The sequence below is a fragment of the Drosophila mauritiana genome, chromosome 2L (genome assembly GCF_004382145.1).
Source record: "Drosophila mauritiana strain mau12 chromosome 2L, ASM438214v1, whole genome shotgun sequence".
NCBI lineage: Eukaryota > Metazoa > Arthropoda > Insecta > Diptera > Drosophilidae > Drosophila > Drosophila mauritiana.
Genome location: NC_046667.1, coordinates 18322098 through 18342543, shown reverse-complemented (window position 1 = coordinate 18342543; position 20446 = coordinate 18322098). Strand labels below are relative to the sequence as shown.

The following is a 20446-nucleotide window of genomic DNA, read 5'->3' as shown; positions in this document are numbered from 1 at the left end:
CAGACCCCCGAGTGGTTGTCTTCTTTTTTTCCCATAGTTGCAGGCACAGGTGGTGATATTATTCGCCCAAGGGATGGGGCGCCATTAGTATACTAATTAATTCACTTTGAGTTCTGATCTAAATAAGACATATTAAACATTTCGGGGAAGGAAACTTCTAGGGTTGGTAAACTTGCTTTGGGCTTTGCTAAAATATTAATAGGAAGATTATAAACTCACGGGCACACGTGAAAATATGTCAGTTATATGTCTGAGTCAGTTAAGTCCCACTTTGAGCATACGCATATCATTAAAAACATATCTAGGTTGGGATATAAAATTCGTTAGTGAAACATAGAACTTAGTGAACTTAGAAAACTAATCATCACTAAACTAAGTATACCGATTTCTTAAAGAGACCAAACAAAATAACTTTCGCTAAATTGCAAACTAATCGAGTTTCCTTTAAAGGGTTTTCCACCTATAATTTCCACCATATAGCTCAGCAGAGCCTAAGTAAACTAAAATTATACAGATTCGGGTGGCAAATTTCTTAAAGAGATCATTGTAAACAACTTTCACTAGATGGCAAACTTATCAACTCTCCTAAGAAGGCTTTTCCACATATCTTTTCCATCATGGAGCTCACATGTGGACCCTAAGGAAACCAAAAGCCAATGAAGATTTATGCAAATCCCGGGCAGCGAATGTTAAAGCTTTTGATTCGACGCTAATGTAAAAATATGGCACCTGTGTGGAAAAAAACCGAATATCAAATGTGCAAAAATCGCACAGCCACATTTGCATATGACAAAGTGAGGCAGACAGCCGCAAACAATGAAAAATGACTGCGACGAATGCTCGCAGGCTTAGTTGGGGTAATTTAATTTGGCAAAATAAAAAAGTTGCAATAAATAAATTTCCCCGGCCCCAGCACGTGACTCTGCTGCGATTTATAAAACTCAATTAATATGTGGAAATTTGTTCAAAATGAATTTATTGCCATTAAGTATTGTGACAAACAATCGCCATCGTACGAGTAGTGGTATATCCCTCCTCCAATGCGGTCTCTCCAGCGACGACGTGCATCCACATCCCGTCTCCTAGCAGAAGTGCAGGTTATTGAACTGCTCCCGATTGTGGGTGACCATCTGGTTGTATTTGAAGGCGGCCGACTGCTGGGAGCTGCTCTGAGCCGTGAGCCTGGTGTTCCGCAGGAAACTATCCGCCGGACTGCTGGAAACGGCGTACTTTCCGCCCAGACCCTCCACGGTCCGCATGGGACTCAGGTGCTTGGCGGGAATGGCCTTGCTGGGTGTGCGAGTTTGGTGAACCATTGTCAAGGATTTCTTTCAAGTTTCAACAGGAGCTTGGGTGAGCTTGGACGACTGGGGGATTCAGGGTACGCTGGAGAGACGCGTCAGCACGGAGAATTCCAGACAATTGCCGCAGTTACTAGTGCGAGAGCCGCCTTTCTTGGAAGACAGGTGTTTAGATAGACTGCAAGCAAAGAATGGGGCATATTAGTTTATGGCAATGGAACGAGGGAATACGATAAGTTCTACTAAAACGGATGCACTACACATTTTACATGTTAATATTTGCTAAATTTAAAACTTTAACACGTTGAATTGGATGCTTGTCTGGATCCTCACCTTATATTATTCAGCAACTTGGCTTTGGTGTCCGGTGTCTTCATTGACACATTTGTTTATGCACTTTGGGGGAAATATTTTTGAAAATCACTGATTAGGTATCGACTGCTAGGCCTTCGAACTTTAGTCTGTTGGCTTTCGAACCGATAGAGGGGCTTTTATATCAGAAATCATCGCGGACTTAGTGATATCATCACGAGCTGGGAGCGTGATCGAGATAAACTAGTTTTTTGCAGACAGCAGACTTGTGCCAAATTTCTTGTTTACGCCACCGAGTGGTACGTCAATGGAAATCAAGTTTGCCACGCGGGCCTCCATTGACTGTAAACATCTCTAATAGAATAAACAAACCCAAACACCAAACAAATAAACAAATTAGTAAGGGGGATTTTCTGGAGCCATAATGTTTCAGGTGGTTTCCTCAAGGATTTGGGGAGCATTCTTCTTGACTTGACGATATCTGCTGCAGTGCTAAGGTATTCAGCACTCCTGTCTTTATATAGATTTTTGATAACGTATTTTTCAGCACCGCCACTCTTAAAAATATACAACATTTTTTACTTTCTTTGTTCAGCGTCTGGGCACGTTTTTTAATTATTGAACCATGTGTGTGGCGCATTTGCATAATGTCTGAACAAATAATTTGCAGTCTGAACAAAATATTTGGAAGACAAACCTGGCTATATATTATTCAAGTCAAATTCAGGTTTTGACATTTAAAACGGCGAATTAGACGTTCAAAGTACAATATCCGATTTGCTGCTTTCGAATTCTTCTAACAGGTTTTTTGGAATTACCGCTAGGAGAAGAGCGTAGAAGCTTGCGGGGTCCTGGATGTCATTAAACCTATGAAACTGTTTTTGTGGGATCTTTACATTTGAATATTATCCGGAATCTACAAAATAATACATGCAAGTATAACTAGTTTCTGGAGAATTCAAATTATGCATCATTATTTCCAATAACGGGGGAATCCTTAGGATTTTTTGTATAAGGTTATTCTATATTTTCAGGCAATCTAAGAAATTGAAAAATAAATTTTCAGATTTGAGATTCCATACGATTCCTATTGTCTGGATATGAGCATAATTCAGATCGAATGTTTATATATCCACAAACAACAGATTAAAATACTATTAACCGGCAGCAGGCTTTCGAGTTGTTTTCTTGATCGAATTGGCTGATGCAATGCAACCAAGACTTTTCATCAGCCATTGGTTCATGCATAATTCGTTATATCAATAGTGATCGGGTGATATTGTTAATCATTATAGATTCATATATATAGGCAGATACTCGAATGCATCGCCGTCCTACTGAATATCAGATTTTTAGAGACAACTAATCATAGCAAAGGTCCTATTTGCGGAATTTTGGATGACGTGTCAAAAAACCGCCGGCCGGCAACTTTAAACATTTTTCGAGTCTTAATAATCATGTTTGTTGAGAGGAGACAAAGAAAAATACTACGTGATACATAGCAGGTTTTCTGGGGGTGGTTTATACCCTGTTAATACCCCACATAAGAGAGGATTCGTTTGGTAAAGCTTTTAAAGTTTTACAACAATTATTATATTGCTGAAACCTAATTAAAAAGGTTTAAATGACAAACAATACTATTAGTTGTGCAAAACATTAACACGATTATTAATATTAATATTATATTAATATTAACAATATTTATGAAATCCAAGAAAGCTTTACATAATGTTTCGGAAGCAATATCTAATTAAACAATACTTGTACCATATTTCCTCTATTGTTTTAAAAGGTATCTTGTAGTCGATTCTTTGCAGACCGCTGGAGTTGCTTGCAAAGGTTTCGTTTCGTTTTCGCGGATCAAACCAGTTGCTCTATAGCTCTAATTTGCATTGTCGTCCGCTGGAACGGGTTAGCCTCAGACGGAGACCGAGTTTGAGGTCAACGGGGGGAGGGAGTGGTGCGGGGGCGGTGCGAGGGAGGTTTCTGGCGGCTTGGATGTGCTGCAGCTGGCACAGCGACACTGACGCTACTTGCTGGTAGAACGGTGACGCAGTTGCTCCGCCAGACATTGCACTCGGATCGCCGGAGATCGTATCGTATCGCATCGGAACGGAACGGATTGGATCGGCGTATTTAAACCAGTTGTGGTAGCCGCTGGAGGGTCAGTAGAAAGTCCAGAGCAGAGCAGATCGGTAACGAGCTGTCCGGAGCGTGAGCTGTGAAATTTCCTTTCTTTTCTATCCAATGTGCAATTTGCAAAAGTTTTGTGTCAATGCCAAAAATTAGCCACACGGATTCCAAACAAAAATTGTTGAAGCAAGCTAGGTGGGTAAAAAACCAGGCAGAGCCAGTTAAAATAATTGTACATAATTGTAAAAGCACTTGCAATATCCCGTAATACTAATACAAATCCTTGCTTATTTCATTTGAATAGATTGGGCAAACATCTGTCATCGAAAAAAGGATCGCGCACTGGAAACTCGGCCAACAACAAGGAACTTAAAGTACTCACCCTGTTGCAAACTGTACCGTGAACTTTGACTTCTCTACAAACGCATTGGAAGCGCAGCTTTGTGTAATCGGCAGAAAATTGTACCTATTCAAAAAGAAGACAAAGGATATCTAGATCTAGTGACAAAATGGTCTACGCCGAACGTACCGACAAGTGCCTGAGCAGCACTACCAAGGACAACCAGTCCACGAAGGGTCAGAACCACTCCAAGTCGAGCAGCGGCTCCGGATCGGGTTCGGGATCAGGATCGGGATCTTGGAGCAGTCAAGCATCGAGTGCGGACAAGTGGAAGTACAACAACATGGTGAAGAACGATCGCCAGCAATTCAATGGGATGCATTTCTCCTAAATGCTGTACAAGATCCAATTGAAATGTTCCTCTAGGAATGTGGGGAGCCTTGAGAAGCGGGGAAGCTGGGGGCTGATAACGTTGTTATTTCTGTTTGGTTCAGCAGGGCCACTTTAGGTTAGTTTTGTTAGCCATTTTATAGACTTAGGTATTGCTATGTGATAAAAGAAAAGAAATTATTAGTAGTCCAATTGGCTAAAAAATTAAATCAGAAGAAGATGCGCAAAAAAAAGGAGATTTTTAATGGTGCTGAAAAGGAATTTCGGGATTCATAATTCCTTCCTCAAACTAAAGGCGCAGAATGTTTTTTAATTTATTTAACATTCGAGAGCCAACCCCAAATGCAATCATCTAACAATATTCATTGCCATTTGACCTTGCTGCTTGACTCGAATTGACTTGACTGATACCCAACGCATATTTTATTGTCTGCAGCATTTGCATGAATTGCGGCTATTAGCGTGATTAAGCCAACTCCTCTATTGGGCCATACGGACAACCCTCGATGAATCCGGACGGAGAGCACTTAATACGCATTAGCCACGCTTATTTGACAGCCTCAATCTGCCGAGCGATTCCTGCAATATTGATGATGTCTGGCCATCCCCTTTTCCCTTCGATTTCCCCCGCTCTTTCCTTCTGTGACGCGTGTTCTTTGCGGAGAACAAGTGTATCTCCCAGTGCAGCCGCAAAAGGACGACGTCCGGTTTTCGCTACGAGGATTCGTTCGACTGTATATTTCTGGAAAGTGCGAAATTTTTATAATTTTTCAATTGTATTGTTTGCCGGGCTGGGAAGCATTCATTTTGCAGCGGGAGTGAGAAGGATGCTGCGGTTGTCCTTCGGTCGTGACACACGACTGAGCAGGCGACTCAAGCTTCGCAGGACACGTGGCACTTGGCTATTAGGAAAAGCGATTTCCTTGACGGTGCTAATAGAATTCTAGCACTCTCCGCCAGTCCCATCCCAGCGTCAAAGAATAAATGTTGTGGCGTTTTCGGGTTTTCCTTTCCTGGAGCCAGCTGTCAATGTCCTTTACACTGAAAAAAGGGAAGAACACACTTAACAAACAACTCATTTGAAATCATTTCGAGTTTGAACTATTATTATTATTTAAATGTTAAAGTAAAAATAGAGATATGCATTTTCATATAATTTAATATAAGTTCACACACTATGATTTTTCTAAGTGAACCTCATCTAGTCGAGTCCTGCCACTCCCTTTGCCTCCGACTCAACCCATCTGCTTGGGCTTCTGTCTGTACTGGGCCTTGTAATTACTTTGTTTCCTAGCGCCAGGCGGTCCTCAGCACCCAAAAGATTCCTTGTCACTTTTGGTGTTGTGCGATGCAATTAAAACCGCTCCGCAGGTGTCCTTTGAACTTTGCTACGAATATAAACTGTGTCTCAGCCCGAGTTTGCTCGTTGGTGTGGAATGTGTCAGTTGCAAGGCTTCCGAAACGGGACAACGCTCTCTGATTTATCAGACAGAAGCAATTATCACGTCATTATCAAGGAAAGCCCACAAAAATTGTGGGTTCTGTGATTTTTGTTTTAGTAATTGGTGCTGTGGAGATCAGGGTCTTAATACGTTGTAATATAGATTTTTCATATAGGTTTTTATCTTGTACGCAGAGTCTTTAAATAAATACTCAGAATAATGTTAAATACATTTTTCAAATATTAATCACAATTCCTTCTTTTGAATTTCTACCAACCCGCTCGTGTTGGCCTTATCAAATCTTTGGCCTTTTCAACTGAAAAGTGATTTCCGCTTAGAGACAACCCCGCACCACAGACCCCTAATTCCTTCCTCCAATGGCATATGTCACAATGGTACGTTGGAAAATTATGAATAATATCCGTAACTTCTGCCGAGGCACACCATACACGCCCCAAGTGCCATGAAATATTCCCGAGCAGCTTGCGTTGAAAAAGTGGAAGAGGGCGGCCATGCCCACACTTCAACTGAGTCCCTGCCAACGCCTCCGAAATTTGTGAGTTCCACACTGCCAGGCAAATTTGTTTTGGGGCGTGCCGTCAGATACAACTTCCGATGACATCCGACAGATGTTTTGCAGCCAACAGGATAACCACCGGATTGCCGAGTTTGCAGTACTTTGCCCCGGAGTTGCGCCCGCTTGCAAAACAATTGTCGGCACATTTCCCGTCGCGGATGTCTCCGCCGGCAGCAGTTGAAAATGAACAAATGCCCAAAGTCGATTCAGATGCGAATTACATTTGAATGTAGGTACTCGATGATAATGTACGGGCGTTGACATCTCGGCAAAGGTGTTTTGCCTTCCTGTTTGGCACATGACAATGTCATCGCCACATGGCAGACACACTGGATGGCGAATCGTTGGCAAGATGTGACGCATCTGAAATTGATTGGCCCGAGGATGGGGAATCCAGGAGGTTTTGCATGATATTCGATCAGAATCAGCTGGCTCAAGATGTGGGCAGATACAAAGTGGATAAGTGAATTGTAAAAGGGCACCCTAAATGTGTTACATTTAAAACATTTAAGATATTCCATACCCCTTACTAGTAATATAAAAGTTGATTTAATAACGAAACAAACCTAGCATTTTATGTAATGTTTTATTACCTGCTTGCATTGAAGTTTGTTTGTTATCATATTCACATTTTCGACTTACAAGCTTTGACATCAAATGCATCTATAAGCCCAACTCTAGTCAATTAATTTCGTATCTTAAGTTTCCTCTCGCTTTCAAAACTTACCCTTTCTATTATATCCTCATCAAACTAGATTTTCTTCTGTCAATTGTAATCATCTCTATCGATCCCTGGATTTGCATACATCATGTACATTTCAGATATATCAGATATATCATATCGCATAACCTCTCATAAACTTATGCAAATACTGATTTTGCGGAGAATATAATTTACAAAATATGCCAAACATTCGCCGTGACAAAAGGTGGCAATTACACAGAAAAACAGAGAGGCATGAACTCAATTCAATCGCAGAGGGAACATTTAAAGAATCCAAATCAAAAGCAACCACCTCGTTTGCCGTTTGCCCCCTCGTTTCCCATTGTTGCGGATACATTTTTCAGCCGCCATTCCTGATCGACAGCTGTCATGAATGACAATTGGATTGCAGAAACAAAGATTGTGAAGTTTCTGCCCCTGTTCCACTGCTGCATCGCACTCGCATTCAGATTGAGATCCTATAAAATATGCAATAAAAATATGAGACCCCGTAATGATTGCCAGTATTTATAGATTCCGAACAGTTCTGCGGCTGCTGCGGCGAGGTCATCAAAACGAAAACAGCCAAATCGACATGAAAATTGAAACAATGGCAAGACGAGTAGCATTCTGAAACCCCAGGGGCGTAGAGGGCAGGCAATTTCGTGGGGGGTGGGGCTCCACTCCACACTGGAGTGCTTCGAACTGGGCAGAATTGAACGAACGTGGAGTGGTTCTCGAGTAAAACGCAGCACTGCGGTTGCTTTTTTGTGGGTCGCCTCCGGATAATTTGAGAGTGGGAAGGCTAAGGATGTGAGTTAGGGTATATAGAAAAATACCAAAGATTTATTTATATAAATTTTTGAAATATTTTAAAATTTATTTGTGGTAAACTATCGATCTATTTTTAAAGAGTTAGATACATTTTAAGTTCTGGATCTAGTGCTTTTAAAATATGGTTTTTGAATGTCCCAGATATCAAGAGTTTTTCTTCTTGCTTAGACTTAGGACCTTAAATCCTTGCCAATTATTTTTTAGTTATAGCTGACTTCCTTAACCACACTGGCCCAACTTCTTTCCCAGAGTGCTGCCCTTCAAGAACCATATTTAGCATGTTTTCGTACGCACAGCCGCATGTGGGAAAGGTTCCGGGAGTGGGGTTCGCGAGGGCAGAGTGCAAATCCTTTAAATGCAATTATGGCCTGCGGCTCATGTGAGCTCAAGTGCGGAGAGGTCGTCACAAAACGCCAATGATATGCTCTCGAGTGTCTTTGTTGTGGCTTAAATACATAAGCAGGGTAACTCCCTCTTCCTTGTTGGCCCCCCCACACCACCCCCTTAACACCCCTTTTTCGCCAGTTTCCTCCTGTTTTTACAGCCTGCCCAAAGAGAACGCGCCAAAAAGTTGTGGCTGAGCTTTCCATTCGCCGCTCGCTGGTCGGGTGGTGCAGATGGGTGATGTACTTCCCTTTGCCAGTGTGCGAGCGTATCTGTGTGTGAGTGTGTGTGTGTGGTGGTGGTGGCGGACTCGTGAGTGTGAGTGTATGTGGCATATGCATCGCTCCACAATCGCATCATTTTGAGCAATTAAGTGTGTATTATCCGTCGCTGCGTCTGTCAAAGGGCCTTGAAAGCAACTTCAAAACCGAATCCAGTCGCGGCTCGCAGTTGCTCCTGTTCCTGTTCCGCCACCGGAAGTACATTGAATGTGCCAGTGTGTAAGTGTGTGTATCGGTATATGCGGCACACAGCAAACAAATCAGTCTGCGAATTTCAAAGATAAGTTATTTTGAGAGCAAACTAAATATCAATATTCTTCTCAAGCGATATATTGGATTTATTATTAAGCACGAAGCTTATATTTATATTTTTTTGAACTTTTTCTTAATTCATCTGGAATATATTTCTTTCAGTGCATCTATGGCTCCCTCCCTCTCTTCAAATCCGCGCTTTTCATGCGCAAATTGTGCATTTAAGTCCACAATGGCGAGCCAACAAAAGCAAGGGAATGGGATGCGGAGTGCTCGTTATATGGGATATGCGGAATATGCGATCTGGGATATAGGATACGTTGTGCACTCCTGTTGGGATGCAAGTCCCCCTTGTGATGCCTACTTTCACTTTTGTTCGGTGCTCAACTAACTGAAGGCGGTCGGGAGGCGTTTTTCTGTCAAGTCTAAGAGTTGGGAACCTCCTGCAAGGATTGGTAGGGAATCCTGCTTTTAAAAATATATAAATTGAAAAAGAAATCATAAAGCTGCCTTCCAGGAATACGTCGACTTCATAGCTTCTCGCTAGATTACTTACAAGCTATCACTACCAAACAAGAGTTTTTCATTACAATTCCTAAAAAGAAATATTGTTAAATGTTTTTTACTGGCCAGCAGAGACCTTTCGGCCATTCCCCTAACCCCAGTTTATTCCACTAGTCTGACATGAAACTTTTCCACCTTTCCACTCGCACTCCATTAAACATTTTTCATTCGCTTTATTGCCCTCTTGGGCTGTCACAAACAAGTGTGGCCAACTTCGAGCCACGCCCATATTAGCCCACACACGCCCACTTTCGCCACATTTTCCAGGGGTTTCCTTCTTGCTCCTCGGCAATGTCTTCTGGCCACGCTGGCCAATTTAAAATTCAATTTAATTTCAATTGATATTGGAAAATCTTTTGAGCACCTCCCCCAACCACTCCCTTTTGCCAAGTGAAAAACCTATCCACACGCAGCGGGGAAGCCCCATTAACAGGGCTTCCACAGTTTTTCGATTCCTTAGTGTGGAAAACTCGCTCGGACTTTTGACTGTGCGGCTCCCATTTCGGCGACAAAAGGTGAGAAACCAAAAGCAATTACATCACAGATTTCTGTTCTTTTCACGAAAAGTTTGTTGATAATTGAAATAGGGCTTCATCCATCGCCAAGAACCAGACAGAATTCAAAGTGGGTGGCTGGAACATAAATTATGCACAGGCCACGGAAGACAGCAACCTGAAGGGCAACATTAACAAAGTCCGGGAAATGCTAAGCCACCCAAAACCCAACCCTCATTAATTGCCCCAAGGCTGGTCCTCAAAATCTCCGGCAGCAGATTGTTTTCCTAGCAACGTCGTCGCCTTGGGCTGTGAAAGATTTCCTACACGTTTCGGCCATCTCATAAATAAAGGGAAAATTTCATTAAGACAAATTATTGTCTATCAATATGTTGCCACAAGAACATGAACAGTATGGGCAGGACATTGCTCATTTGCCGAACACCCCAGCCAGCTTGTATTTGTATGTTTACATAATAATATTTGCGGCTCATAATTGCATAAATTTTTAAAGCGTAGCGCGTTCCAGCCTTGTGCAACCTGCAGTCCCTCATTGTTCTGACCCCTGACCTCTGCTGCCATGTCCCGGGTTCGGTTTGGTTCGGTTCGGATTGGTTTGGTTGGATAAGCTATACTCTATCTGAGGGCACTCTGCTGTCTATATAAACCTGATTATTATTGTAATTAAGTCAATATCAAATATATTCTACTGACTTTCAAATAATAACACAATAAGAAAACTAAAGCCATTAAGATAAAGTGAAATATAACTTACTTTTCAGTTTCAGCTAAATGTAAAGTATAAGTTTCATAGCTTTTGAATACTTGCTTGTACCAACTTTAATATCACCTATCAGTTAGAACAAATGTAACCCTATACAGGGTATTTCCGCCATCGACTACCAACATCAGCTGCTCAGTGGTTTGGCTTGGTTTCGGGTTAAATACGTAGAAATTAAATTAAATATGCCCGCGGTTAAGTGTCGTTGCAGGTTGCCCTTCCATAAACAAAGGGTTTGGGCGCAGGCCTAGGCTTTAAATCCAATTAAGATGATATCCGGGGGGAGTTTCCCAGGCAGGTGAGTGTGTACGCAAGCCACGTGCATGGAATGATCGAATATTGGGGCATTTGGCTTATAGATAACAAGACATATACCCCCAAGGAAAACTAGTTGTCTATCCAGCACCAGTGATGATAACTTTTCCATTCGGAGTGAGAGTTCGCCCTTTCTTCGCGACACTTGACTTCTTCCTAATTGTTATGACCGCATAAATTTCAATTTATTTCTTTCCAACTATGCGGTTGTCACAGATTTCATCGATTTTATCGGTTTCCTCTTCAAAGGAAGCTGCGCCAAGTCTTCATTTCGAGCTCTTGAGAAACTCATCATCCGTCGGCTAGAACAAACCGAGTGTGAAATTCGATAAGTGGCATTGTCTGAGAGCCAGACGAACCCAAACTGCCACTTGAAGTCGGGATTTTTGTTTACGAACAACCAAAATCGACAAATACGAAACTATTATGAGTGAATTGTGAATTACGCTCCACTTTATGTGACTTTTACGATGGCAATTAAAATTAGCTTCGTGTTACTCGAAGGAAAATTGGTCTGTTAACTGTCCTCGACAGTTTTCCTTTTACTTCATCTCAGATGGAAAGTGAACTAAGAGCTTGCAATTCATTTTGCTGGAATATTCATCAAAATATCATATTCTCCTTAAAATCGAACATATTTTTGGCAATTAAAAATACGAATTACATCTAGCGATATTTCCCTCCCCGCCCAATTTCATCGTTCTGTGCCCACTCCCGCTAAATGGAATGATTAACATGAAATTCCCATTTTCCCAGGGCCAACCACTTGACTTATGACTGCTCGACCACCACCGAGCGATCCGCCCCAGCTCCATGGGCCGACTAAATCGCTACTAAGTATTATACTATATAGATTGTGTGACCGTTCTACGCACACACAGAAACACAAGGGTGCTTGGGAGTAGAGCACACACTAAAGACACTAAGCACGACAAAAAGACATTAAACACGACAACGAAATAAAAAAACATTGAAGTTCCTTATCAGCATTTCCGCTTTTCGTGACCAATGTCTTGGAGTGTGGACACACACATATACCATTACCTGGGCCAGTGTGTGTAATGGTATTGTTTGCAGTGTTGCTGTGTGCGTTTTTCGGTGTATCAGTTTCGCACACTCCACGGATCTCAGTTGGCATGCAAAGGTTTTAGAAATGGAAAAGTCGAAAGGCCGACGAGGTCGGGGGTCGCTTTTCCTCATTTCGACCAACCGCCCCCTTCCATCGGTTAGTCTTAATTTCTGGACATGCTCTTGGCCACACTGGTTATCCTCCATTATTCATAAATATGCAAATGCCAGGGCGTAATAAATTCCAGATGCATGGCCAACGGCTGCGGGTCAATTTCGAGCTCACGCTCATGGGCTTTACCTTCGCACCGAAAGAAACCATACTATATAGTTTAACATTAGTAGCTAAGTTGGAACCGCTAGATATTAAGGATTCTATAAAAGAAGCCAGTAAAACGAGTATAACATAGTATTTATGAAATTATTAGTACCTAATTTATTTAAGTTATAATAAACATAGAAAATAAAGTAGCATTTGAGACTTACTCCATTAGTTATCGCTGAATTTTTTGCGGTGCATCCTTGCCAGCAATTTGGGCTGCAAAAGGCTGAGTGGGTAGTGTGGTTCACTGGCTGCGTGGTTTTAGTTGAGCGGTTGGGTGGTGCTCGGCATGTTTAGCACTCAATCTGAGGCGGCTCCTCCGGACCGCTGGCATATGCCACATTACCTCCGCAGCAAATTAAATGGTCTCGCAGTTCGCCCAGCTCAGCTCAGCTCAGTTCTGTTCTATTCGGGCTGTTCAGTTCCGTTCTTGGATTCTCGTTAGGGGCGGTTGCATGTGGTGGGCGGTGCCCGTTCACACACACTCGCTGCCTTTGTGTGTAATCTGTGGAAACCACACACATGCACACGCCGCAGGACAGAAGTCGGAGGACAAAAGTCCAGGAGAGATATGCCACACTCTGAGATGCGGGCGTGACTCACGACGAGCGGGAAATGCAATTGAAATGTTCAACGATTTCCAAGGGTGATTATGTGGAGATCATTAGGCGAAGATCAGTCAACTTATGCTACAACATATGATTCAGCGTTGAAAATGCAATTTGAAAATGAAGAGAACTGCTGACAACTAATTCCATTTAATATATAAGTAGTTTATTAAATCTATGCAAATTAAGAATTAACTTTTCGTTGTTTTTAGACATTACATAATTTAAAGCAATATTATTATTCCCTTTGTATAAAATTTGCTCTCACGACTAGCTCACGACCTCACATCTTGAATCTCTCTGGTCCTGGGAAATAGTTTGTAAACGGGGCTTCTCAAGATGATTGTTCCCGCCTGGACTTGGATTTAAAACAACATAAATCATGAAATTTTTTTTGCACCAGCGAAGGGACAACCCAGGTCCTGCGAAGCACCCCCAATGCCCCCAGTCGCCCCTGTGGATAATGCGCACAATCGCAGCCAGGACACGAAATCGGAAGGAAAGGAAGTCCTAATGTGTGGGGAGGCAGTCAGTCAAGATGGGGGGAATCAAAGGGACGAATGTCCGGAACGAGAACTGTTTGTTTCTATAAAAGAAGCCAGTAAAACGAGTATAACATAGTATTTATGAAATTATTAGTACCTAATTTATTTAAGTTATAATAAACATAGAAAATAAAGTAGCATTTGAGACTTACTCCATTAGTTATCGCTGAATTTTTTGCGGTGCATCCTTGCCAGCAATTTGGGCTGCAAAAGGCTGAGTGGGTAGTGTGGTTCACTGGCTGCGTGGTTTTAGTTGAGCGGTTGGGTGGTGCTCGGCATGTTTAGCACTCAATCTGAGGCGGCTCCTCCGGACCGCTGGCATATGCCACATTACCTCCGCAGCAAATTAAATGGTCTCGCAGTTCGCCCAGCTCAGCTCAGCTCAGTTCTGTTCTATTCGGGCTGTTCAGTTCCGTTCTTGGATTCTCGTTAGGGGCGGTTGCATGTGGTGGGCGGTGCCCGTTCACACACACTCGCTGCCTTTGTGTGTAATCTGTGGAAACCACACACATGCACACGCCGCAGGACAGAAGTCGGAGGACAAAAGTCCAGGAGAGATATGCCACACTCTGAGATGCGGGCGTGACTCACGACGAGCGGGAAATGCAATTGAAATGTTCAACGATTTCCAAGGGTGATTATGTGGAGATCATTAGGCGAAGATCAGTCAACTTATGCTACAACATATGATTCAGCGTTGAAAATGCAATTTGAAAATGAAGAGAACTGCTGACAACTAATTCCATTTAATATATAAGTAGTTTATTAAATCTATGCAAATTAAGAATTAACTTTTCGTTGTTTTTAGACATTACATAATTTAAAGCAATATTATTATTCCCTTTGTATAAAATTTGCTCTCACGACTAGCTCACGACCTCACATCTTGAATCTCTCTGGTCCTGGGAAATAGTTTGTAAACGGGGCTTCTCAAGATGATTGTTCCCGCCTGGACTTGGATTTAAAACAACATAAATCATGAAATTTTTTTTGCACCAGCGAAGGGACAACCCAGGTCCTGCGAAGCACCCCCAATGCCCCCAGTCGCCCCTGTGGATAATGCGCACAATCGCAGCCAGGACACGAAATCGGAAGGAAAGGAAGTCCTAATGTGTGGGGAGGCAGTCAGTCAAGATGGGGGGAATCAAAGGGACGAATGTCCGGAACGAGAACTGTTTGCGCAGCACAAAAATGAGTTTTCTTTTCGTGTCCTGCCAGTTGGACCTTTGTGAGGATGGCAGGACACAGGCATCGCCATCGTTACTTCTTGGGGAGTTGAACTCGAGTTTGGCTGGGCAAACAAGCGTATAAATTGAGTTATAATTTGTTCAGCTCCGGATGTTGGCTTCTCCGTTATTTAAATGAATCCTCCTGATTTCCTGATAAGTCCTCAGACATGTGGCAATTGGTTGTTATCCTTTCTGGTCGCCTGCCTCTTGATTTTCGGGTCCTGGATTTCCCTTAGCCGCAATCATTTCAAGCATATTTGCTACGGACTTCAAGGGTTCTACAGCGGCAAAAGGACGAAGAACTATGATTGGTTTGGAGGCAATTGGACATAGTTGTAACTTCTTGAAGGAGGAAGAATAATCGGATGTGTGGTTGGTCTTTCCTGCGGATTTCGTGTTGGCCCTTAATTTTAGGGCACTTGAGAATTCAAAGGAAAGGAACTGAGTTTGATAATTGTACTCTGGTTTTGAATCCACCATTTCCTCTAATTACCTTACCAGATTTTCGAGCTTCAGGCTTTCGTTTTAGCCACCTAAAATGTAGCGAAATTTCCTTTATGGCTTTACTTAATTGTTTGTGAAAATATTGTTTTTAAGAATTAAGGCAGGCAGAACTAATACATTTTAATTAAGCCAATTAACGAGGAGAAGGAGAGAGAGAGTCAGCCAACCTTTATCAGTGGGGAGAAGACCACTCAAAACGGTAGCCACCCCCATAATAAAAATGCGTACAATAAAGTTGTGATTTCTTTTCGAGAATTTTCATTTGTACTTTTATTTTCATATACCTTTCTCACGTTATTTTTTTCGCATTCTTCATGCTTGAAATGGCAAAATGGCAGTTTACGCTCGGTTCACATTTTGTCCTGTTGCTGGCAGAAAATCCAGCCCCATTTCCCATTCTCCATGGCTTGCCACATTGAGTGGCACTCTCGAGCATGTCTTTACATCTCTTTACGCTTGGCTATGGCCGCCAAATGGGAGCTGGGGATTAAAAAGCCGGTATAAAGCAAGTGGATGGGGAAACTGTGGGGAAAATGGCGGACGCAGATATATTACTTTGAATATAAATACATCATACCGCTATCATCGAGTGCTCAACACATGTCGTGGTCTCTGATTTATGTTGCAATTCAATTGCTTTATGCTGTCGATAAAATTCCGAAAATTCCGAACGAGATAAAGCCAGACGAAGAGCAGACTCCGTGGAACCCTTCCAACTCGGCACACATTGTATCTTTCATGTTGTGGTTGCCTTGCGTATTTTTAGACATTTATCAGCAATCCAAACAGGGTCGATTCCGAAGTGCCCACAACAAACAAACAACTTAACATCTCAAACTGCGGTTTGTCTGCCCTGCCATTCAGATCAGTCCGATTCCCTGTACTTGTAGTTGTATCTGTATGTGTATCTTTTCTTATGCACCCGCATGGATCTTTAGGATAGCGTCTGAAAATCGATCTGCAAGTCGCGCAGCCGAGTGCGCAAAAATGCGAAAAAGTCACGTAGTCAGCGAAACAGACAACCCATATAGACAACGATTTACGAGAATATATCGGAGCAGGAGCGAAAAGGGAATGTAGCAGGTTCCGAGGGTTGGGAGGTGCACGTGGCATTGATCTGGGCGAGTAGGTGGGTGCCTAAGCCCAAGAATGAGTCCACTTTCAGATGCACCGAAAGAACTTAGTGCACAAACTATATAAGAAGTTTGTTAATCAAATGAAACCCATAAAAAAATATCAGAAAACGTTCATCGCTGTGAAGATATCACAAATGCACAATATTTTGTAGGTTCTACCGAATTTGTACAGTTCCCATTCAGATTCATGAATTATTTAAGGATATTTAGATGTTATATATGGGCCGAAATATCGGTAAGTGTAGGCTTAGTACCAAATGGGCAATTAAAGTGTCACAAGTTCGGGACATGCAATATTTCATGACGCAATGCCTAAGATTATGAATATAAATGCAAATTAGTCTTGGGCTCACCCCAACTCTTCCCCCTCCCTTCTTCGCTCCTCCCCAACCCATTTCCGCAACCTTCCCGATTTTCCTCAGGTGGGTTGCTTCCACCTGTCTGTTGTGGTCAGCGGTTAGAGAGGGATAAACAGAGGCCTCGAGGGGTTAGTTAGAAAGCGGGAGCGTGACAATCATTAAAAGTCAACCGACGACGACGACGACAACGTTGAAACGTCCGACGTTGAACAATCACTGAAAATGACTAACGGTAACCACGATAGCTCACATCCGGACCAAAAGTCCTGGCCTGAATATACACACACATACCGAAAAAGGAAAAAGGCGGCCAAGAAAAGCTTTTGGGCCCGTGCACGTTGAAAGAAAATTACGCTCTTATCTCGCTTCCTGTCGTGACACAATTTTCTATCATAGAAGCCACTCGAGGACTCGACTTGATGTTGTGCCTTTGGCCGCCTTTGTTTTGTTCTTGCTGTTGTTGCTTTTGGCCAGGTCAAATACATAAAGTTATTATTGCTTTTACCATTTGGGTGGGTGGGGTGTAGGGGTCAAAAGTAATGATAAATGTGCCACGCTCACGTTTTCCAACTTGAAGTTTGGCTTTTGCACAGGAACCAACGTCATAATTTAGCTACCCACCGATTTTCGAAAAAGTGTCATATAAGGTGATTGGTATACAGAAAGTCACAGATCGGAAGATAGTACTGCTGGTATTCTTTGACTGAATATAACTATAACTAATTTACGAAACGAAAAATAACTAATTAAAACTAATTTATAGATAGGTAAGTGCACAATACTTCAAGAAATGAAATTGGAAAAGTCTCCCCACTTTCCCTTACGTCAGGTGTTGCTTTTACTTCTCTTAAGCAATTTCAAATCTTACATTGCCATCATACCATAACTCAAGCCTCAGGCAACTAAAATTCAAGTTTCTAGCGGGTTACCACACCAAGATCTTAACCCACAAACTTTGTTTTCGTAAGCCCGAAGTAATGGCCATTTAATGCATAATTTGACTGGCTAAGCACATGCGAGCGAAAGTAAAGGACTCAGATTAACAGGAGCCGCACTAACAAGCTGGCATTTTCTATGAATTTCATAAATACTAATTAAGTGGGTCGTTCTGCCGCTCGCCAAATGGTCCAAAGACCTCGACTATCTCGCTTGCACCCTCTGTCTCCCAAACGTAATGAGATGAAAATCGAAAAAGTCCAGCGTACGTGACAAATTGAAAAAAAGCGCATCAGTGGAGCGAAGTTAACTGGTGAGACCTGTGTGGAATCAACCATACAATATTGGACAGCGACGACAACCACGACGCTTTTCTGATTTCTGATGACTTGACCAGCAGCAACAGCAACAAGAACAACGACGGCTACTGTGACTGACTTTTACGAGTACCGAGTAGTAAAATAAAAAACAAAACCAACCAATATCTCAGAAAGTCACCCGAACGATTTGGAGACGGTAAGTGGAGCTCGGTGTTACGCGTTCTGTAATTCTATCTAGACACGTGAAATGAGTTATCAACGGTCCACAGTGGGGCAAATCGAGTTCATAAAAACGGAAAAGAGAGATTCAGTATGGTTAAAGAATAGGTTAGCTAGCTACATGGGTAAAGTTCTCTGCGTAATGTTTCTTTAAAATGTTTTAGTAACTCATTGTAGTTTAGTATTTCATATAAATAAAGTAACATAATCTCAAGTTAAACAAGTATAAACAAATAAATTTACAAAATATAGGAAAATAAAAAATAAAAATAAAAATTCATTTTCAAACTTTTTTATAATTTTATACCACTGTCGCACTTCAGAATCAGTCTCTGTAAACGTAGAATCTGCACATGACTTAAAGTGATTACCATGACGCAGATCACAAAAATGTCTTTAGTACCACACTTTTCGCCGTTGTTGCAAGTAACTGAAAAGGGAATGTTGTCAACCATCGGTCCAAGTCCAATTACGGCTTTTACAGATGGATGCTGTGGTCAGGTCTGTCCTTCGTTGCCATCGCCATTCGCTGATTTTGGCCCCCACTTGCTTGCCCTTTTTCCTTCTTGGGGCAACCCCGCAGCCATGGCTCATAACTTTTTCAGTTAATGAAGACATAAAACTCAGTGCCGCGGCTGCCACGGCAGCTGAAGGCAATAAACACAGCAGCAACATCAACAGCAGCAGCAACAACAGCAGCAACAACCAGGAGTTGCCTCTTTTTTGCGGCAAGGTTTTTGTTTGTTCTGTATTTTTTCCGACTTTTGTTTATTTCTACAGTCACAAGAAAGTTGCGCTGTCGAGCTGGAGATATCGCCACTGAGTGATGAAGAGGAGTTATGGTCGGGTGGGGGTGTTTCGAAAAGGTGTTTGGCTCTGTGTCTGTGTGGATGTCTTGTTTCTACCTTCTTCGCTTTTACATACATATATACCTGTAATCGCCATTTTGTGTAAAGTTGCTGCTCCTGCTGCTGCGCCGCTGCTTCTGCCCACTGTCGCTATCAGCGCACATCAATGGACCAACGACAGTGTGGCGACACAATTTGGCGCACATTACGTATACGCAACGTGGGCCAAAGCGAAAGAGCAACAGCAACAGTTAAGCGAGCGGGATGGCCATACCCCATGAGATAGAGAGCGCCAAATGAGCAGCGACTGAGAGATATGATAACAGCAACAGCAGCAGCAGCAAAAGCAGCAACAACCGCAGCAGCAGTAGCAGCAGCAGCGACACGGCAGCAGCTTTGGCAGAGACCACGCCCCCAATTGTCTGTTTCCTTGAGAGATATCTTTATGTATGTACGAGCATATGTTGCTGCCACAGTCAAGGACCTCTTGGAGAGCCTTTGTCCTTGGCTGGTAACCTCTTAACACACTTCATTAATCAAATGCCAGCAGCAACGAGAGAGCGCAACAAGCTACCACTGCTCTGGCTCTTGCTCTCTTTTTTCCAAAGCTCCACCCCAAATTAGAGCGCAAACGCGGCAGAAAGAATGGGGATGGGAGCGAGAGAGAGTGCTGCTGCTGCCGCGTCGATGCGACGCCAAAGTTTTCGCCGCTCAGTCGAAAGCGAGCGATGACAGACGAATGACAGTCGCTCTCTGGTTTCCCATCCCGCTCCTTCCCCACCCCCTCATACCTTTCCCCAAGCAGAGAGAGAGATAATGACAGAGAGATAAGGGAGACGACAGCGAAATGGCGACAACAACACCAACAACTCCATTCAATGCCCGCCAGTCAGAAACAAGCGTTTGGCTGTATTAGTGCGCGTGTGTGGGAATGTGTGTGTGTGCCCGTGTGTGAGTGGGTGGGTGGGTGTAAAAGCCTGCTGCCCGATTACCTCATACTGAAAACTGCATCTCCCATTATATACGAAACAAATGTTTATGTGTTTGTATGCACCCGATGTGTGTTTGTAATTTTCTGATAATTAAAAGTGCGCTGAAATTATTTCGTTTCGCCACTGGACACTCACTTCCATTTTTCCGCGTCCTGCTACGAAATTAATGAAAAACTCGCCACTGGGATAATGAAAAGGCTTCCCAAAAAACTTTTCCCTTAGTTTATTAGTAAGCCTGCTGGGGGATATTAAAAATT

General features: G+C 42.6%; 5 protein-coding genes across 5 annotated transcripts; 3 read left to right on the top strand and 2 right to left on the bottom strand.

Annotated features, from left to right (window-relative positions):
- Positions 1-949: 949 nt before the first annotated feature.
- LOC117141961 lies at positions 950-1334 on the bottom strand. Its single transcript, XM_033305757.1, has one exon. It carries the CDS (start codon positions 1314-1316, stop codon positions 1083-1085), a length of 234 nt encoding a protein of 77 aa, XP_033161648.1. The 5' UTR covers positions 1317-1334; the 3' UTR covers positions 950-1082.
- Positions 1335-1350: 16 nt separating this feature from the next.
- LOC117141968 lies at positions 1351-1775 on the bottom strand. Its single transcript, XM_033305769.1, has 2 exons — positions 1635-1775; positions 1351-1479 (listed from the first exon to the last, which is right to left on the bottom strand). The coding sequence occupies exons 1-2, from the start codon at positions 1676-1678 to the stop codon at positions 1377-1379; spliced, it is 147 nt and encodes a 48-aa protein (XP_033161660.1). The 5' UTR covers positions 1679-1775; the 3' UTR covers positions 1351-1376.
- A 1997-nt stretch (positions 1776-3772) lies between these two features.
- Positions 3773-4174, top strand: LOC117150566. The gene is made up of 2 exons (XM_033317517.1): positions 3773-3941; positions 4051-4174. Exons 1-2 carry the CDS (start codon positions 3889-3891, stop codon positions 4148-4150), a joined length of 153 nt encoding a protein of 50 aa, XP_033173408.1. The 5' UTR covers positions 3773-3888; the 3' UTR covers positions 4151-4174.
- Positions 4175-4231: 57 nt separating this feature from the next.
- Positions 4232-4709, top strand: LOC117150565 (serglycin). The gene has a single exon (XM_033317516.1). It carries the CDS (start codon positions 4256-4258, stop codon positions 4475-4477), a length of 222 nt encoding a protein of 73 aa, XP_033173407.1. The 5' UTR covers positions 4232-4255; the 3' UTR covers positions 4478-4709.
- Positions 4710-9633: 4924 nt separating this feature from the next.
- LOC117135127 lies at positions 9634-9747 on the top strand. The gene has a single exon (XM_033295150.1). It carries the CDS (start codon positions 9634-9636, stop codon positions 9745-9747), a length of 114 nt encoding a protein of 37 aa, XP_033151041.1.
- The last annotated feature ends 10699 nt before the right edge of the window (positions 9748-20446 follow it).

Bases quoted from the DNA above. Each gene is read 5' to 3' on its own strand.
- LOC117141961 (XM_033305757.1), bottom strand. From the start codon at position 1,316: ATGGTTCACCAAACTCGCACACCCAGCAAGGCCATTCCCGCCAAGCAC.
- LOC117141968 (XM_033305769.1), bottom strand. From the start codon at position 1,678: ATGAAGACACCGGACACCAAAGCCAAGTTGCTGAATAATATAAG. The intron at 1,480-1,634 runs GTGAGGATCCAG...CTTTGCTTGCAG, and splicing joins AAGTTGCTGAATAATATAAG to TCTATCTAAACACCTGTCTT.
- LOC117150566 (XM_033317517.1), top strand. From the start codon at position 3,889: ATGCCAAAAATTAGCCACACGGATTCCAAACAAAAATTGTTGAAGCAA. The intron at 3,942-4,050 runs GTGGGTAAAAAA...TCATTTGAATAG, and splicing joins AAATTGTTGAAGCAAGCTAG to ATTGGGCAAACATCTGTCAT.
- LOC117150565 (XM_033317516.1), top strand. From the start codon at position 4,256: ATGGTCTACGCCGAACGTACCGACAAGTGCCTGAGCAGCACTACCAAG.
- LOC117135127 (XM_033295150.1), top strand. From the start codon at position 9,634: ATGAAACTTTTCCACCTTTCCACTCGCACTCCATTAAACATTTTTCAT.